The 15,447-nt window shown below is 47.8% G+C and overlaps 1 protein-coding gene across 1 annotated transcript in view; it reads right to left on the bottom strand.

Moving 5' to 3' along the window:
- Nucleotides 1-746: 746 nt before the first annotated feature.
- TNFSF8 (TNF superfamily member 8) overlaps nucleotides 747-15,447 on the bottom strand; it is a 17,591-nt gene continuing 2,890 nt past the window's right edge. The window contains exons 2-4 of the mRNA XM_027650327.1: nucleotides 10,304-10,349; nucleotides 1,778-1,849; nucleotides 747-1,261 (exon numbers count right to left, since the gene is read on the bottom strand). Coding sequence (XP_027506128.1) covers nucleotides 864-1,261; nucleotides 1,778-1,849; nucleotides 10,304-10,349 — 516 coding nt within the window. The 3' untranslated portion in view covers nucleotides 747-863. The remainder of the gene's footprint in view (nucleotides 1,262-1,777; nucleotides 1,850-10,303; nucleotides 10,350-15,447) is intronic.

The raw sequence follows: 15,447 nt of genomic DNA, 5'->3' as shown, positions 1-15,447 counted from the left end.
TAGAGCCCAGTGTGGTCTGGGTCACACAGGAACTGTCAGACAGGCAGGGCAGGACTCAAGGAAAATGTATCACAAGGAACTTCGCTATTTACTGGATTTGCAACTCGATTGTTACTTTAATATTCGGTACGAAAAGGTCTCAAAACCCCAGGTGAGAACAGAGCCTGAGCACTGTGCATGGACAAAGTCTCTGTCCCAAAGAGCTTTATATTTAAATAGGAAAGATGGATAAATAGGGAAAAGGAGGACACTTGAAGTAAATTGCATAAAGTCCATAGCAGAACACAGCACAGAAATATCCTGTAAATCCCATGTTTCCTATGTCCTGTCCCAGAGTTTCAGCTGCCAGCCCAAGAGTCAATGATTTCATCACCTTTGCTGTCATCCAATCTATCCATAAATCTACTCCAGAGTTGTGGTTTGTAAAGAAAGCCTTGATTACAAGCTTTGATTGCTAGGTTGTTTTTTTTTTTAAAGACCAGGTCAAAGCACTGCTCCATTCCCCATCTCCTCAGCACAGCCAACAGTCTGCTACCCTAAAAGTCTCCTTATTGCTTATTCTCCCCATAATCTGGTTGAGTTTTAAGCTGTGTTTGCACAGATTGGTTGGAGGAACCCTTGGCACACCCGTGGGTTGTTTCTGGGTAGTCCAACAATCCCACTTGGATCCAAAGCACAGGAACCTTTGCCAGCTCTGGCTCTTGCAGTGTTTTGGTTTGGTTTGGTTTTTTTTTTTCTGGGACATTCACAAAGTTCCTTGTTTACCCTGGGGCTGAGGCAAGACAGGACATTTAAAACCAAGGTGTTGCCTAGTAAAAGCAGGCTACTGATGTTCAGAGCAAGGTGGGAAGTCAGGGAGCTGCTCACATCTGGTCGCTGTACCTCAGCACCCCCAGGACGTTCTCGTTGGGCAGGGAATCTTCATTCAGGAACTGAGGATGATTAAGTGCCACTGATATTCGGTCCTGCACTTTCAGGTGTGTCAGATGGAGCTGGAACAAGGTCTTAAAAGCCTTCCCTTGGCACGTTTCTGACTCGCACCACGTGGACAACGTCTGCCTGTCCACCCTGTCGTTCACAAGGAGCTCTATCTTGAGGTCAGTGGGGCTTCTGGAACAGTTGGGGAGGTGGAAGTTCAGGTGGCAGTAGATCAAGTAGACACCTTGTTCCTTTATCACCAGCTCTTCGCTCCTGCACTGGATGTCCTCACAAATCCCCTTCTCCACCAGCCTCAGCTTGGAGCTGTTCCCTGGGCTGGACACTGGAAAGGAAAAGCAGAGAGGTGTTACCAGGAGCTCCAGCGACCTGAATTCAGCCCGAGGTGACTTCCAGCAGAGTGTTGGCTGGGAAAAGGAGATACCTGTTCAGTAATTCCCTGCAGGATACTCCGAGAAAAAGCCAGGCAGCTGGGAAACCACACATGGAAATGGGGAGTTAAAAACTTCCAAGGACTTAAGCAGCCCTCAGGAAATCCAAGCCAGGGAGATGCTGGAATGTACATCTCCATTATTTCCCACTTGGTATTTGAAAGGAAATAATGGAGATTTATATTCATGTGTGTGCTCAGAACATAGTTCTTTATTTTTACTTTTTTTAAAGTCAAATTAAAAAATGGTTTATAGGATCAGACAGGGGTTTGCCAACCAGACCCACATTCCAGGAAAGCTCAGGATTTATTTTCCTATAAAATGCCCATTTAGGCAGCAAAACTATTTACCACTAAACCCAGTGTGAGTAACAGGAGCAGGTCTTCAGCCAGCTCTTGCCCTTCACTGACCTCTCATGTAGGCAGCAGCTCCCTTGGCTGGGACACGCTGTAGGATTCTGGAATAGTCTTCAAAGGTGTTCCCTGAAGGAAACAACAGATTAAGTGATCATTAGTGGGTTTTATTTTGTGTTTTTTGTTTGGTTGGTTGGTTTTGTTTTGGGGTTTTTTTCTGTTTGGTTTTTTGTGGGTTTTTTGTTTGTTTTTGTTTTTTTGGTGGGTTTTTTTTTTTGGTACTGTAAAGTGCCATCAGCATTTGGTATCCCAGTTATTTGCTCTACCTGTGCTAAGGACAAACTGCACAGCAGCAGCTGGAGCAGCAGGGAGGAGCTGTTTTTTACTCCTTGGCTGATAATATCTGATCTGCACCGGGAATTCACAGCCGTGTAACTCGATTGGCAAACCTGTAACATTTCAAAGCTCTGGCAGATTGCAGCTCTCAGCCAAACAAATTAGATTTGTTATTCTCCTTCTTACAAACAGAGATAAAACTTTTAAACTAAGAGGGTCAATTTGGATTAGATGTAAGGATGAAGACTTTTTACAATGAGGGTGGGGAGGCCCTGGCCCAGGTTGCCCAGAGAAGCTGTGGCTGCCCCTGGATCCCTGGAAGTGTCCAAGGCCAGGCTGGACAGGGCTTGGAGCAACCTGGGCTGGTGGAAGGTGTCCCTGCCCATGGCAGGGGGTGGAATGAGATGATTTTTGAGGTCCCTTCCAACCCAAACCATTCTGGGATTCTATGGTTATGTGAAATACAAATTGTGTGCAGGTAAGTTTAATTTATCCAAATGATTTTTATGATGCAATTACAGGAAGCTTTTAAACATTTAACTGGAGCATACTTCTGAAAATGGCTCTTTGGGTATTTTTGGAATGTTGCTCTGTTCTCTCATGTGGATTTCACCGGGACTTTAGGTGAGATTGGTCATAGAATCACAGACTCGTTTGGTCGAAGGGACTTTAAAGCCCATCCACTCCCACCCCCTGCCATGGGCAGGGACACCTTCCACTAGCCCAGGTTGCTCCAAGCCTTGTCCAACCTTGCCCTGGACACTTACAGGGCTGGAGCAGCCACAGCTTCTCTGGGCACTGGGGACCCGAAAGCTGCTGCTGCCCAACCCGAGGGCAGGATCTGGCCACAGCCGGCGCCCGTGTCACGGGAATGCCCCCAAATCCAAAGCGCCGGGACGGGGGGGCGCCGGGGCTGCCCCGGCGGAGCTGCGGGGAGACGGGAACATCCCACGGGATGCGGGGACGGCTCCATCCCACGGGATGCGGGGACGGCTCCATCCCACGGCCGCGCCCGGCACTGCAGCCGGCGCCGATCGCACCGCAGGGTTGCCAACAGCTCCGCATCCCGGCACCGCATCCCGGTGTTCCATTCCCTGCACCCCGGCACCGCATCCCACTAACCCAGCTCCTGCGTCCCAGCACGATATCCCGGTTTTCCAGCTTCTGCGTCCCAGCTCGTGCACCCTGCACCTCGCTTCCCACCACTTGCATTTTCACCTCCTTTCCAGACACATTCCCCCTTTCCATCTCCTCTGTGTGAGCTTTTCCTCCTCTCACCGTGCTGAGCGTTCAGTTAAAGGCACTGACCATCCATCCCTGGAAGTGTCCAAGGCCAGGTTGGACAGGGCTTGGAGCAACCTCGGACAGTGGGGGGTGTCCCTTCAGGATCTGCAGCTTCTCCCGAGGGGCAGCTCTGATTTCTGCTCCCTGTGAGCAGGGACAGCACCCAGGGAATGGCTGGAGCTGTGTCAGGGCAGGGTCAGGTTGGATCTCAGGAAAAGGTTCTTCCCCCAGAGGCTGGTTGGGCACTGACCAGGCTCCCCAGGGCAGTGGGCACAGCACCAAGGCTGCCAGAGCTCCAGGAGAGTTTGGACAAGGCTCTGAGGGACAGGGTGGGATTGTTGGGGTGTCTGTGCAGGGCCAGGGGTTGGACTGGATTATCCCTGTGGGTCCCTTCCAGCTCAGGATATTCTGTGATTCAATGATTCTAACAAGAGGCAGTCTATTAAATGCAGAGCGAGACAATAATCATAAGTTTTGTAGGATTCCTGAAACTAAGGGTAATAAAAAGAGATAAAAGTCTCCAAACTCTCACAGTAACTGCCTGGCCAGATTTCGAAGGGAGACTTGGTCAGGAGGATGGATAAATCAGGGAGAAGCTGCTCCCACACAAGTCCCCTGTCTGGGTGTGTTTGTGTGTGCATTGCACCCTTTGCATTCTCTGTTGGAGAAGGAGGCTGTGAATCTTTAAAAAATTGCAATCTTTCTCTGATTTCATGGTTGAAACACTTTTGGGGAAAGCAGGAGCTCACAGTGCTCCAACAATGAGTAAGCCACGCACCAAAGTCCCTTCAACACACTGGAAATCCCCAAAGAGAAAACAAAGCCTACTTTCCTAGTGTTAGTCATGTCAATATAGTGTTTAGGTGAGGGCACAGGCACTGCAGAGATGGGGAGATAGGGCAAAGGACGGGCGAGAACCTTCCTGGCAGGACAAGTAGTGTGAGTGAGCTCAGGGTGCTGACTCCGTGTTACCAAAGACTTGATAACACTATAACAGCTTCAGTTTGAAATAAAGGCCAGAAGGGATTCTTTGCAGAAGCTCAGTGGCATTTAGGGGGTTTACCCTATAAAGCTGAAAATCCCCTGCTGCACAAGCAGACCTTGGAAGCTGCAACATCTGCCGGGTGAGCAAAGTGCTGAGCCTGCCCACAACCAGCCTGGAGCTGCCCCGAGCTTGGCCAGTCCTGAGCTGTCTCAGGGTGTTCATGGCACCTCCAGAGATCTCCCCTGGCAGATCTGGCTGCACTTTGCATTTCCAAAGCTGTACTCACATTTATTGCTGTCAGCAAATTTCGTGTGCCTGCATTTAAACCATTTATCCTGTGTTTTTCGGAAGGCAAGTGATGAAAAAAAAATACATCATTTTATGACGGCTGTTCTGGTTCTTGCTCTGCTGAAGCAGCTTATAACTGTTTTCTTATTTCTCAAGTTAATTCTTTTATCTGAAACATTTCAGCTGAAGCCAAGAGAGGCTGAAATTAGCAGAGTTTCAGGAGTGATCGATGGATGTGTTCGATCACATCACCTAATTGGCTTTGCACTGTTCACTGTGTAAATCAGGAGTAATCCCTCTGAAATCAATAGGATTATAGGAGCTTAAAAATACTGTGAGGAGGAGGAAAGACAAAGCCACATTTGGGACTAAGTACCGAGGAGACCACCCTGCTTTCGTGGTGTGATGCACAGAAGCTGGAGATCATCTGCTTCAAGTAAGACCACTTAAGCTATTTTGCCCTAAAGAAGGAGGTGACAACTCATTTTTGTCTCCCTGACCCTTCTTACCACAGGATGACATCCAGAGGGTGAGAAAAAGGGCCAGACTGTTTCCATGAGCTTAATGCAGCTTTTCTTCCCCAGGCCAAAGGGATCCACAGCAGGGCTGGGAAATGGGAGCTGCAGCCTCACTGAACCCTCAGGATTTCCCCCTGAGGTGCAAATTGGAAAGAGTCTCATCAAAACACAGCAGCACCTTGTCCAGCCAGGAAGAACAGGTTTGGGAGAGGTGGATGGTGCCAGGCAGGTCCACGAGGATGTGACTCTGCCTGGAAAACTCTCCTCACTGCTGGCTGCCTCCGTTTCCCCACTGTGAGATGGGTATGACAGGAGTGCCACCAAAGGGCACAAACCAAGAGCTGAAAGTGGCGTCTCAGCACGGAAGGTGTTGCTGCCCAGACACGGAAAGCCCCTCAGATGGGGCTTCTGAAGGGTGTCCTGGTCCCAGTCAGCCCTTGCTGTGACATTCCAGTGCCCTGTGGGTGGCACCACAGCTGGCTGGAGGCTGAGTGTGGCAGACACAAGAGCAGGTCAAAAACCTGAATATGGTTTGTGAAGTAAAGGAGTACAAGGAGGCAACAAGCAGCTTTCATTCCCTCTGCAACCCCCATGGATTTAAGTGCTTAAAAAATTAGGCAAGGGGACATCATCCATCTCTGTCAGCACGCCAGAGGCAGCAGGATTTGCCTAATTTCATTTCTCAGCAGCCACTCTCTGAAATCCCTGTATCTTTAGCACTCTCCTCCCAGCTCAGTGCCCTGCAAACAGCACTGGCTGGTGCTGAAGGACTGTCCCAGCCCACGATGCTGTGACAATTCCAGCTGGGTGACATCCCCTCCTGAGCTCAGGGACAGAGCTGGGCTCTGCTCCTGGCTGTGCCTGGCACCCACACACTGAGTCCTTCGGTCCTCAAGAGCCCAAGGGTGTCCCTGCTCCTGAGCACTGAAAGGGGACTGAACTCAGCTGCCAATTTCCCCTCCTTCCCAAAATCATAAACTAAAGAAATATCCCTTTTTTTCCCCAAAAATTTAGGAGGAATATCTTATGAATTCATCACTGCACACCTGACCACTGCAAAACTTGTAGAGTTTAAGGCCAAAATTGTTCAAGTCTCTAACATGCTCAGTGTAGCACAGGTCACATAATGTCATCAGCTATTTATATGTGTATATATATACATACATATATATATAAAGTTCACGACATTATGACATATATATATATATTAATATATAACTTGTGTTTAAGGCCAAAACTATTCAAATCTCTAAAATACTCAATGTAGCACAGGTCACATAATGTCATGAGCTATTCATATACATATATATACACACACATATATATAAATACATATATACATATAAACATATATATACATATATAATATATATACACACACACATATATATATATTCATCAATAACTTGTGTTTAAGGCCAAAACTATTCAAATCTCTAACATGCTCAGTGTAGCACAGGTCACACAATCCCATGAGCTATTTATATATATATATATATATATTCATCTATAACTTGTGTTTTAAGTATTGGTGGGAGGGAAGATCTAACATTTAGCATTTTGAGCAACACCAATCATCCCATTATCAATTAAACAAGCAACCAGCTCCCACTATGACTAACTGGAATGTGTGTGGCTGCAGTTTCCTGCCTGTGCTCTCTTTCCAGCATGTGTAAGCCCAGGCTTGCCCAAATTTTTAAAGGTGAGAGACAGAACTCCCCTGCCCTGACCTTCCCAGAGCAGATAGACCTCAGACAGTGCCACCCATGTGCACCCAGACACATTGCTGAGGGGGAGAAGGCAAAAATTTTGTATGGTCTAAGGGTGAAATCTCCGTTTCTGAAGAACCCTCTGTCATGGGATTAGTGACTGATGACCTGCAGTGTCATCACAGAATCACAGAATACCAGAATCACTGAGGTTGGAAAAGCCCTCCCAGACCATCAAGCCCAACCTGTGCCCGATGCCAACCTTGTCCCCCGGCCCAGAGCACTGAGTGCCACAGCCAGTCCTTCCTTGGACACCTCCAGGGCTGGGCACTCCAAACCTCCCTGGGCAGCCCATTCCAATGGCTGACCACCCTTTCCAGGAAGAAATTCCTCCTGATGTCCAACCTGACCCTCCCCTGGCACAGTTTGAGGCTGTTCCCTCTCCCCCTGTCCCTTGTTCCCTGGGAGCAGAGCCCAACCCTTCCCCCCCACCCCCCGGCTCCCCCCTCCTGTCAGGGAGTTGCAGAGCCAGAAGGTCCCCCCTGAGCCTCCTTTTCTCCAGGCTGAGCCCCCCCAGCTCCCTCAGGTGCTCCCCAGAGTGTTGCACTGGGAGAATTCCAGCTTGGAAGAGATCAGATTTAATTGCAGAAGACCAAGGTGCCCTCTGAGATATTGCTGCAAATCCTAAAAGGCTTCTTAGTTCACTGGTTTCAGCCTGATTTACTTTGTGGCATCGAGTATGTGACTGTCACCTGTATTATATTAATTTCTCCAAGCCAGATTCTGATTTGGGAACCTATTTCCCATTGTAACTATGAATGGGGTGGTGGATTTCCTTTCCTGGTCTCTCCATCATCTGCAAATGGATCTTCCTGCCAGACAAAAATACCTGTAAAGTGTGTGTGTGGATATGTACCTGCAGGTTTTTTTCCTTTTGCAAATGAGGAGAGATTTAAGTACCAAATCTTTGCAGTTCAAATAACAAGAAAAGCCATCAGCCCAGGATTGGTGGGGAAGTGAGGCTCGGAGAGGACAACAAGGAGATGATGAGGGCTGAGCCTCTCCAAAGTCTGAAGGTTATAAATTTCTCTGTGACTTAGTTCTCCCTCTAAAAAATGAACCAAACCACAACACCCTTCTGGTCCATATTAAAATATGAACCAATATTTACAAACTGGGGATGAGTTTCCACAGAGGAATAATTCCACAGAGAACATTTCACGGCCGTTTAGTGGGTGATGGATTTCATTCTTCCCCCCCCGTTGCTCAGGTGCTCCCCTGACAGTGGCACGGGGGATTTGAGGAGACTGATGGCATTTTTCACACAAACATTTAATTAGCTGACATTGCATCACTCTGAGCTTGTGCTTGCAGATTCCTGCAGGCCCATCCATTGAGGGCTGACAGCTGAGTCAGGGCCATAAACCTCCCATAAATCTGCTTTAGTGCCCACTGGTGGTTAGTTGACAATAGGATATAATCTCGTTGGAGATCTCAATGAAGTCATTGTGTTTTCCTGCTTTGATAAGACAAAATTAATTCAGGGTTGTAGCTGGGTCTGGACTTGTGCCCATTGGCATTTCAGTCTCTACCTGAGTGAACTCCAGCTCGTCTCACCATGGAACTGGAGCACCACAGAATCCCAGACTGGTTTGGGTTGGAAGGGACCTGGAAGATCACCCAGTTCCACCCCCTGCCATGAGCAGGGACACCTTCCACTAGCCCAGGTTGCTCCAAACCCCGTCCAACCTGGCCTTGGACACTCCCAGGTATGGGGTGCAGTCCTGCATCCCCCACCAGCATCTCTGAGATGTTTGGCACCAGCAGGTACCAACCCAGGGCTGGTGCCAGGCTGAGCACCCAGCTGGCAGCTGGGCAGTGCTGGTTTTTTAACTTGCCCATTTTAACAACTTCAAAGCTCTGGTTTGAACAACTTGGGCACAAAACACATTCAAACCACATTATCAACACCTGGGCAGAGACAGATCCAAATCTAAGTCCACAGCAGCTTCAGCCTCAGCACAGCCCCCCTCCTGCAATGTTTCTTCTACCTCTGTTTCTGGGTAGGACCTTGCAGCACTTGCCACAGCTCCTTGCTTAGTGGTCAGGAGGTGATACCTGGCAGCAGATGACAGAGCTCCCTGTGAGGGAGCCTCAGGAAATTGCCCCCTGGGCTAGGAAACAAGCCCAGAATGGGAGAGCCAAGTATTCAAAAATTATCCAAAATACAGTAAGCGTTGTCCAAATGATGCAAAAAAGGTCGTTATTGGGACTCTCTGGGCCTTGAACTTTTGTTACTTAGAATCAGGGAATCACAGAATATCCTGAGCTGGAGGGACCCACAAGGATCATCCAGTCCAGCTCCTGGCCCTGCACAGACACCCCAACAATCCCACCCTGTCCCTCAGAGCATTGTCCAAACCCTCCTGGAGCTCTGGCAGCCTTGGTGCTGTGCCCACTGCCCTGGGGAGCCTGGTCAGTGCCAACCACCCTCTGGGGGAAGAACCTTTTCTTGAGATCCAGCCTGACCCTGCCCTGACACAGCTCCAGCCATTCCCTGGGTGCTGTCCCTGCTCACAGGGAGCAGAGATTGGAGCTGCCCCTCGGGAGGAGCCGCAGGCCCCGGTGAGGTCCAACCTCAGTCTCCTCTTCTCCAGCTGAACAAGCCAAGTGACCTTCAATCTCCCATTCTGCACCACTTCTAGATGAACACTGGGCTTCACTTTTCCCATCTGTGGCAGAAGACAATGGCATCTTCTCTCCTCTGGATCTGAACATGAACTTAGATCTGCAAGAAGTCAAATCCTTGGTGCTAAGAGCCGTGTACCCAGGGAGCCAATGTCAGTGCAATAAATAGTTCTCGTCCTGATTTACACTCAGCAAAAGCAAAACCATGGTACACTGTCTCTGCTAGGCAGGTTTTTCCTATTTTGGGCTCCCTGTGCTCACACTGCCTGTTTCAATTCCTTGCTCGTGCCTTTTGGTGCTGTAAGAACACTTGTCCCTTCTGGATCTCCCTTTGCCCCACAGACCAGCAGGAAACACGGGACTGCTCCAGGCCAGAGGGACCACAGGAAGAGTTTCAGCTGTACTGAAATATGTGGCAACACCTTTTCCCCCCTGCCTTGTGAAGATATGGACACAACACACACGTGTAAGAGCAGCCCTTAAAATAAGACCTAAAAGTCACATTGATGTTCACATCATCTGGCAAAAAGGCTCCTCCAGGGCACATTCACATATATTTGTTATTTCCTCAACCATGCACTGGCTTCTGGATGTACTGAGTAATTTGAAAGCTTTCTTCTTATTAGTTTTATTTTTTTTCCCCACTACTTTGGCTCTTCACCAAGAGGAGACTTAATGTGAAATGTTAAGATGTGCACAATTGGCTTATTCGTGACCCTGGGCGGTGTTTGCATTAGAGATGAGTCAAATCACATGTATTGTTTAGGTGTCTTACCTGTCCTGATGGGTTTTTTGATGCCCTCCATGGCAGGATCAGGTGCCTGAAAGAGAACAAAGAGAAGGGATGGTTATCCTGGGAGCAGGGCATATCCATGTTCAAGTGCAACCCTGCTTTAAAAATGGATCTAAAGTGTTTCCCTTACTACAGATCTGTTTTTCTAACATGTTTTTCTCACACAGAATGTTTTCTAACATTTCTGACGCAGTCAGTGATTCTCTCAGGGCAGTTAGAAATGTGTGTGGGTTCTGTTGGGGCTGTTTCAGAGGAACAAGCCCTGAAAATCTCCATGGAGTGGCCAGAGTGGGATGGACACCCTTGAGAGCCAGAGTTTGTCCCTGGGAAGATGAGGTTGAAGCCCCCAAACAGGTCTGAGCATGACAATGTTGTCCTGCCTCACCTCTGCTCCTACTTCTTGCTGGGATGTAAAACCAGGGGTCAAAATGGTGCAGGAGATTGTCCTCCATCAGCATGACATCAGAACTTCCCAGGAAACAAGCTCCAAGGCTGGAATGCAGCAGGATTCCTCTGAGGTCTTGCCTCTGATTCACCACAGCTCTGCCACCAGACACGACCCTGAGGGCTGCGCTTGCTTACAAACATTCTACACAAATGAAGTCACTGACAGCTCAGAAACCTCCAGTGATGCCCTCCAGGAGCAAAAAGTTCTCCCAAGAGCTGAGGAAAGACCCTGAGGGTTCCTCAGTGCTGGAAATTCTGTGTCACATCCTTTCACTGTCACACACCAAGTGGTCCCACCGTGATTTTTGGTATCGAGGCTAAAACAGCTCCTCTTACCTGGGTACAAACTAATTGTGGAGACTAACCAGGCTAAGTCCAGCTTACCACAGATCTACAGAATGTTTGGATCCCATAAGGATCATCAAGACCAACTCCCTGCTCCTCACAGGACTACCTAAAATTAAACCATCTGACTGAGAACATCCTCCAGCTGCTCCTTGAGCTCTGTCAGATTTGGTGCCGTGACCACTTCCCCTGGGGAGCCTCTTCCCACCAGCATGTCCAAGAAGAAGAAAGCTGGGAACCTGATACCAGCTTTACCAGAACATCTGATATCTCCTGGGAGAAATGAGGCACATCACGGGAAAAAACTTCATCCACAGTGGTCTTACAACATGAGCACTTCATTTCTGTGTGTAAATTGAATAGCAGGTGGTGTGGGGAGAAGGAAGATGGTTGGACAGTGAGAGAAGTCATGTTGGGGCTGTTTGTGGTACTTCATGTTTTAGTCTTAAATATTTAGGAATAGTTTTAATTAGAGTTTGGCCTAATGTGACCATGTTCTCAGCCATGCTGAAGTGTAGAGCTGTGTCTGCTCCCAGCAAAGCAATGCTTTGGTCTAATGCCAAATCCTGTGTCCTGCAGAGGTGGCAGAGGTGCTTCCAAGTGGACCTGGCAGTGCTGGGTTAATGCTTGGACTTGATGCCATTGGAGTTCTTTTCCAGTTTAAATGACTCTGTGGTTCTCCAGTGAATTAGATATCTGTAAAAAGTCATTTGTTCATTTTCCTCCTCCCACGCCTGAGTAAGGAACGGGCAGAGTTACCTGTCGAGACAGGATTTCTCCAGGTGACCTTCCTAAGCTGTGCAGGAAAGCTGCTGGGGTAGGAGATGAACAGAAACTGATATGATTTCAAAAATCAGGTGTTTCCAAGCTTTTTGTCCCCTACCCCACATCCTCCCTCACAAACTCTCACAGACTCTGTGCACACATATCATCACATCTGGGACTGAGAAGAGTTTTGGCTGAAAACACTCCCAAGGACCCTCTGCCAGAACCTCTCAGCACCTTTCTTTGCCCCCTGCTCTGGGCTGCCCCTCTCTCACACACTCAGGGCACAGAGAACTGTTATTTCTCAAAGTAATATATGAGCATTTCTGCCCTCTGTGGATAATAAAAGGAATTTTTACATGACAGGAAGGGGATGCTCTGTCCCCAAAGAGATTACACTGCATTAAATCATTTAATAGAGAAGTGTTTGATAAAGCAATTGAGACATTGCCACCAGTGAGGTGGTCACCTTGCAAACCTCCCTCAGAGCTGGTGTGAGGGACAAGGGTGATGTCCCACAGCCTGTTTTGTAGTCAGGGCAACAGAAACAAAATTAAAAGGAACTAATTTATTGTGCTCTCCCCTGGGAAGTCTTCCAGCAAGTAAAACCAGCAGATACTAATGCAATTTATTTTCGTGACAGCTGAGTAGAGATTGAAATAAAACTTTAGAACTTCCTTTGAAATATTACTGGCATTACTTCTGTCTTTTCTAACAGCAGAAATGTTGCATGTAATGCTGTTGTTTGGAACGCAAAAAATCACCCAGTGGGAGCCCAAATAGATTATATTCTACAGTGGCAGCTCAGAAATAATTCCTGACAATGAATTTCACCCTCTCTGGAGTGATCTGGGTACTGATGAGGAAGGATCTCAGTCTTTACTCAGCAAGCAGAATAATATGAGTTTGCTCTAATAGAGAAAATAATCGCTTGTCAGTGAAAGTAATTTCATTCTTGTTTCTCTTAATCGTTTTACAAGGAATTTTCTCAACCTGAGACAGAGTGGGACTGCTAAAGGGTCATTGTGAATTCCTGTGTCAGAGTGGTGAATATTCATCTAACCAGACATCTCTGACCACTGTGACGGTGGGGAGGCCCTGGCACAGGTTGCCCAGAGAAGCTGTGGCTGCCCCATCCCTGGAAGTGTCCAAGGCCAGGTTGGACGGGGCTTGGAGCAACCTGGGCTAGTGGAAGGTGTCCCTGCCTATGGCAGGGGGTGGAATAAGATGACCTTTAAGGTCCCTTCCAACCTAAACCAGTCTGGGATTCTATGACATGTGTATCTACCTCTAGAAAGTCCAAGAAAACACATTTCCAAACCACACTCCCCCCTGAACGGGCCTGGGCTCAGCTTAACTAAGTCCAGAGCTCTCCAAGAGCCTGTGCCCATGGCAGCTCCGTGGGGAGCAGCTCCCTGCTCCTCTGTCCTCAAAGGAAGGTCTTCAATTAAAAAGAAGCCTCCAGGCTCCCCTGTGTTTCTGCTCAGCCTCAAACCATCACAACTTCAGGAAGAATTTCTCCCCTGAAGGGTGGTAAGGCCTTGGAAGGGGCTGCCCAGGGAGGTTTGGAGTCCCCACCCCTGGAGGTGTCCAGGGAAGGACTGGATGTGGCACCCAGTGCTCTGGGCTGGGGGACAAGGTGGGAATTGGACACAGGTTGGGCTTAATCTTGGAGATCTCATCCAACCTCAATGATTCTGGGATTCTATTCTCTGCCCCAGCCCTGGCTGAGGAGAAAGGCAGCTGCTGGCACCTCAGGTAGGTGTCCTTGAGGTGCAAATGTAGCCACCAGACATGAAACTGCAGAGAGTGGAGCGTCATCTCCACAACTGATCTGATGATGAGCATCACAGGAAACAACTCTGTGTGAAAATCAGTTTTTCCAGCATTGCCCAAACCTGTCCAAGTTAGAGGGGACTGTCCCTGCACAGAACACCCACAGCAGGAGCTGCACCAGTGCAGTTTTCCTCTAAAATGCCTCAGTGGTTTCCTGTCCTGCTCAGTGAGTGGTAAATCTGCTTTGAGGGGGCAATTTCCGGTGGTTTTATTTTATTTTATTTTATTTTATTATTTTCCTTTCTGTAGGGGTTGCCACCAGAGGGGGCCAACAGGCACCGCTTGGGGCAGCTGGGATAAAACTGGTTTTGAGCAGACAGAAATCCCCAACAGACAGTGCAGGATCACACCGGGGGCTGCAGGGGAGATTCCTGGGCACGGCAGAGCCACTTTTTTAATGTTTTTAACAGCCTTCAAGACTAGATCAGCGAATATAAATCCCTGCTCTGACTCAGCAACTGCCACACAGGTGACTTAATGGCAGTGAAAACATCTGCCCACATGATTTAGGTTAAAAATACGAAGTGAACAAACTCCAGAGCACTGATGGACTGACCCAGATCGTGGATTTTTGGCATTCACACAGAATTTGTTTGTGGGGGTGGGTGGCCCAGGTGTCTCACACAGCACATCAAGATTTGTTGGGGTCTGTGTGACTTAAAATGACATTTTTCCAGTCCTTTCTGTCCCATTCTCTTTCCCTGATTTTATGTCTGTCTCTCTATACACATAATTACCTACAGAGACGTATATATATATATATATATATATATATATATATATATATATATTCAACAGCAGGCAGAAGGGTGGAGGTTTAAACACACCTATAAAAGTGTTAAGAAGAAAAATGAAGGCTCCAGACCACCTTAGAGAGACTATTCTTATTCCACAGGAAAACAAAGTCATTTGTGAAAGATCAAGAATGGCCTGAAGCCAAGGGTTTCTGCACATGAAAGCTGAAGAAACGAACTGACCTCAGCACTACCTGTAATTAATTCCAAAAAACGTAGTTCAGTTCCAAAAATGACACTTCCCAGGTCTGACATTAACGTGCTGTGCCACCCTTCTTGAAAACAAGGCGTAAAGGAAATTTCTTGGGGTGCTGGAAAATGGGAGGGAGGGGTGTTAATGTGTACTAGAAATTCAGAGAAGCAGCTTTGAATCATAGTTGCCTCTTTTTTTTTTTTTTTATTTGGTCTTTCATCTTGTGTTTCCCTTATGCAGAGCACTCAGGTCGTGGGTGATGTAAATGCTTCGTTTCTACACAGTTTGATTTTCCTTTTCCAATCTGTCCTCCTTCATCCTAAAATAGGCAAGTATAAATTCATAAAAAGGAAGACGAGCAGCCAACTTGTAACCTGTGATGGGGGCAGGGGGCTGTGTGATCTGCCACCAGCAGCCTCCCTTTAATGCTGTGGCACCCAAGACAAATGTCACAACACCTGTGTTGTCCCTACAACCCTCTGACACCCCTTTGAGCAGAGGAAAAGAAAAGCTTCTATCTCTGCTCAGCATAAGGAGGGCGTGAAGTTGCCCCTGAGGTGAAGGACCACTCACATAATCCAGCTGGGAACATCTGGAGAGAAAACCTGACCATCCCAAGAGGGTGATCACACAAAAATTGGTCCCTTCTTCAGGAATTGCAAAGAGAATAATTAAGTTGATTGATCACGGAATAAACCATGTTGGAAAAGACCTCTGAGATCATCTGGTCCAACCTGAGACCCAAC

Source organism: Corapipo altera, unplaced genomic scaffold, assembly GCF_003945725.1.
Source record: "Corapipo altera isolate COAL_440 unplaced genomic scaffold, ASM394572v1 268, whole genome shotgun sequence".
NCBI lineage: Eukaryota > Metazoa > Chordata > Aves > Passeriformes > Pipridae > Corapipo > Corapipo altera.
This window is presented reverse-complemented; position numbering and strand designations above follow the sequence as displayed.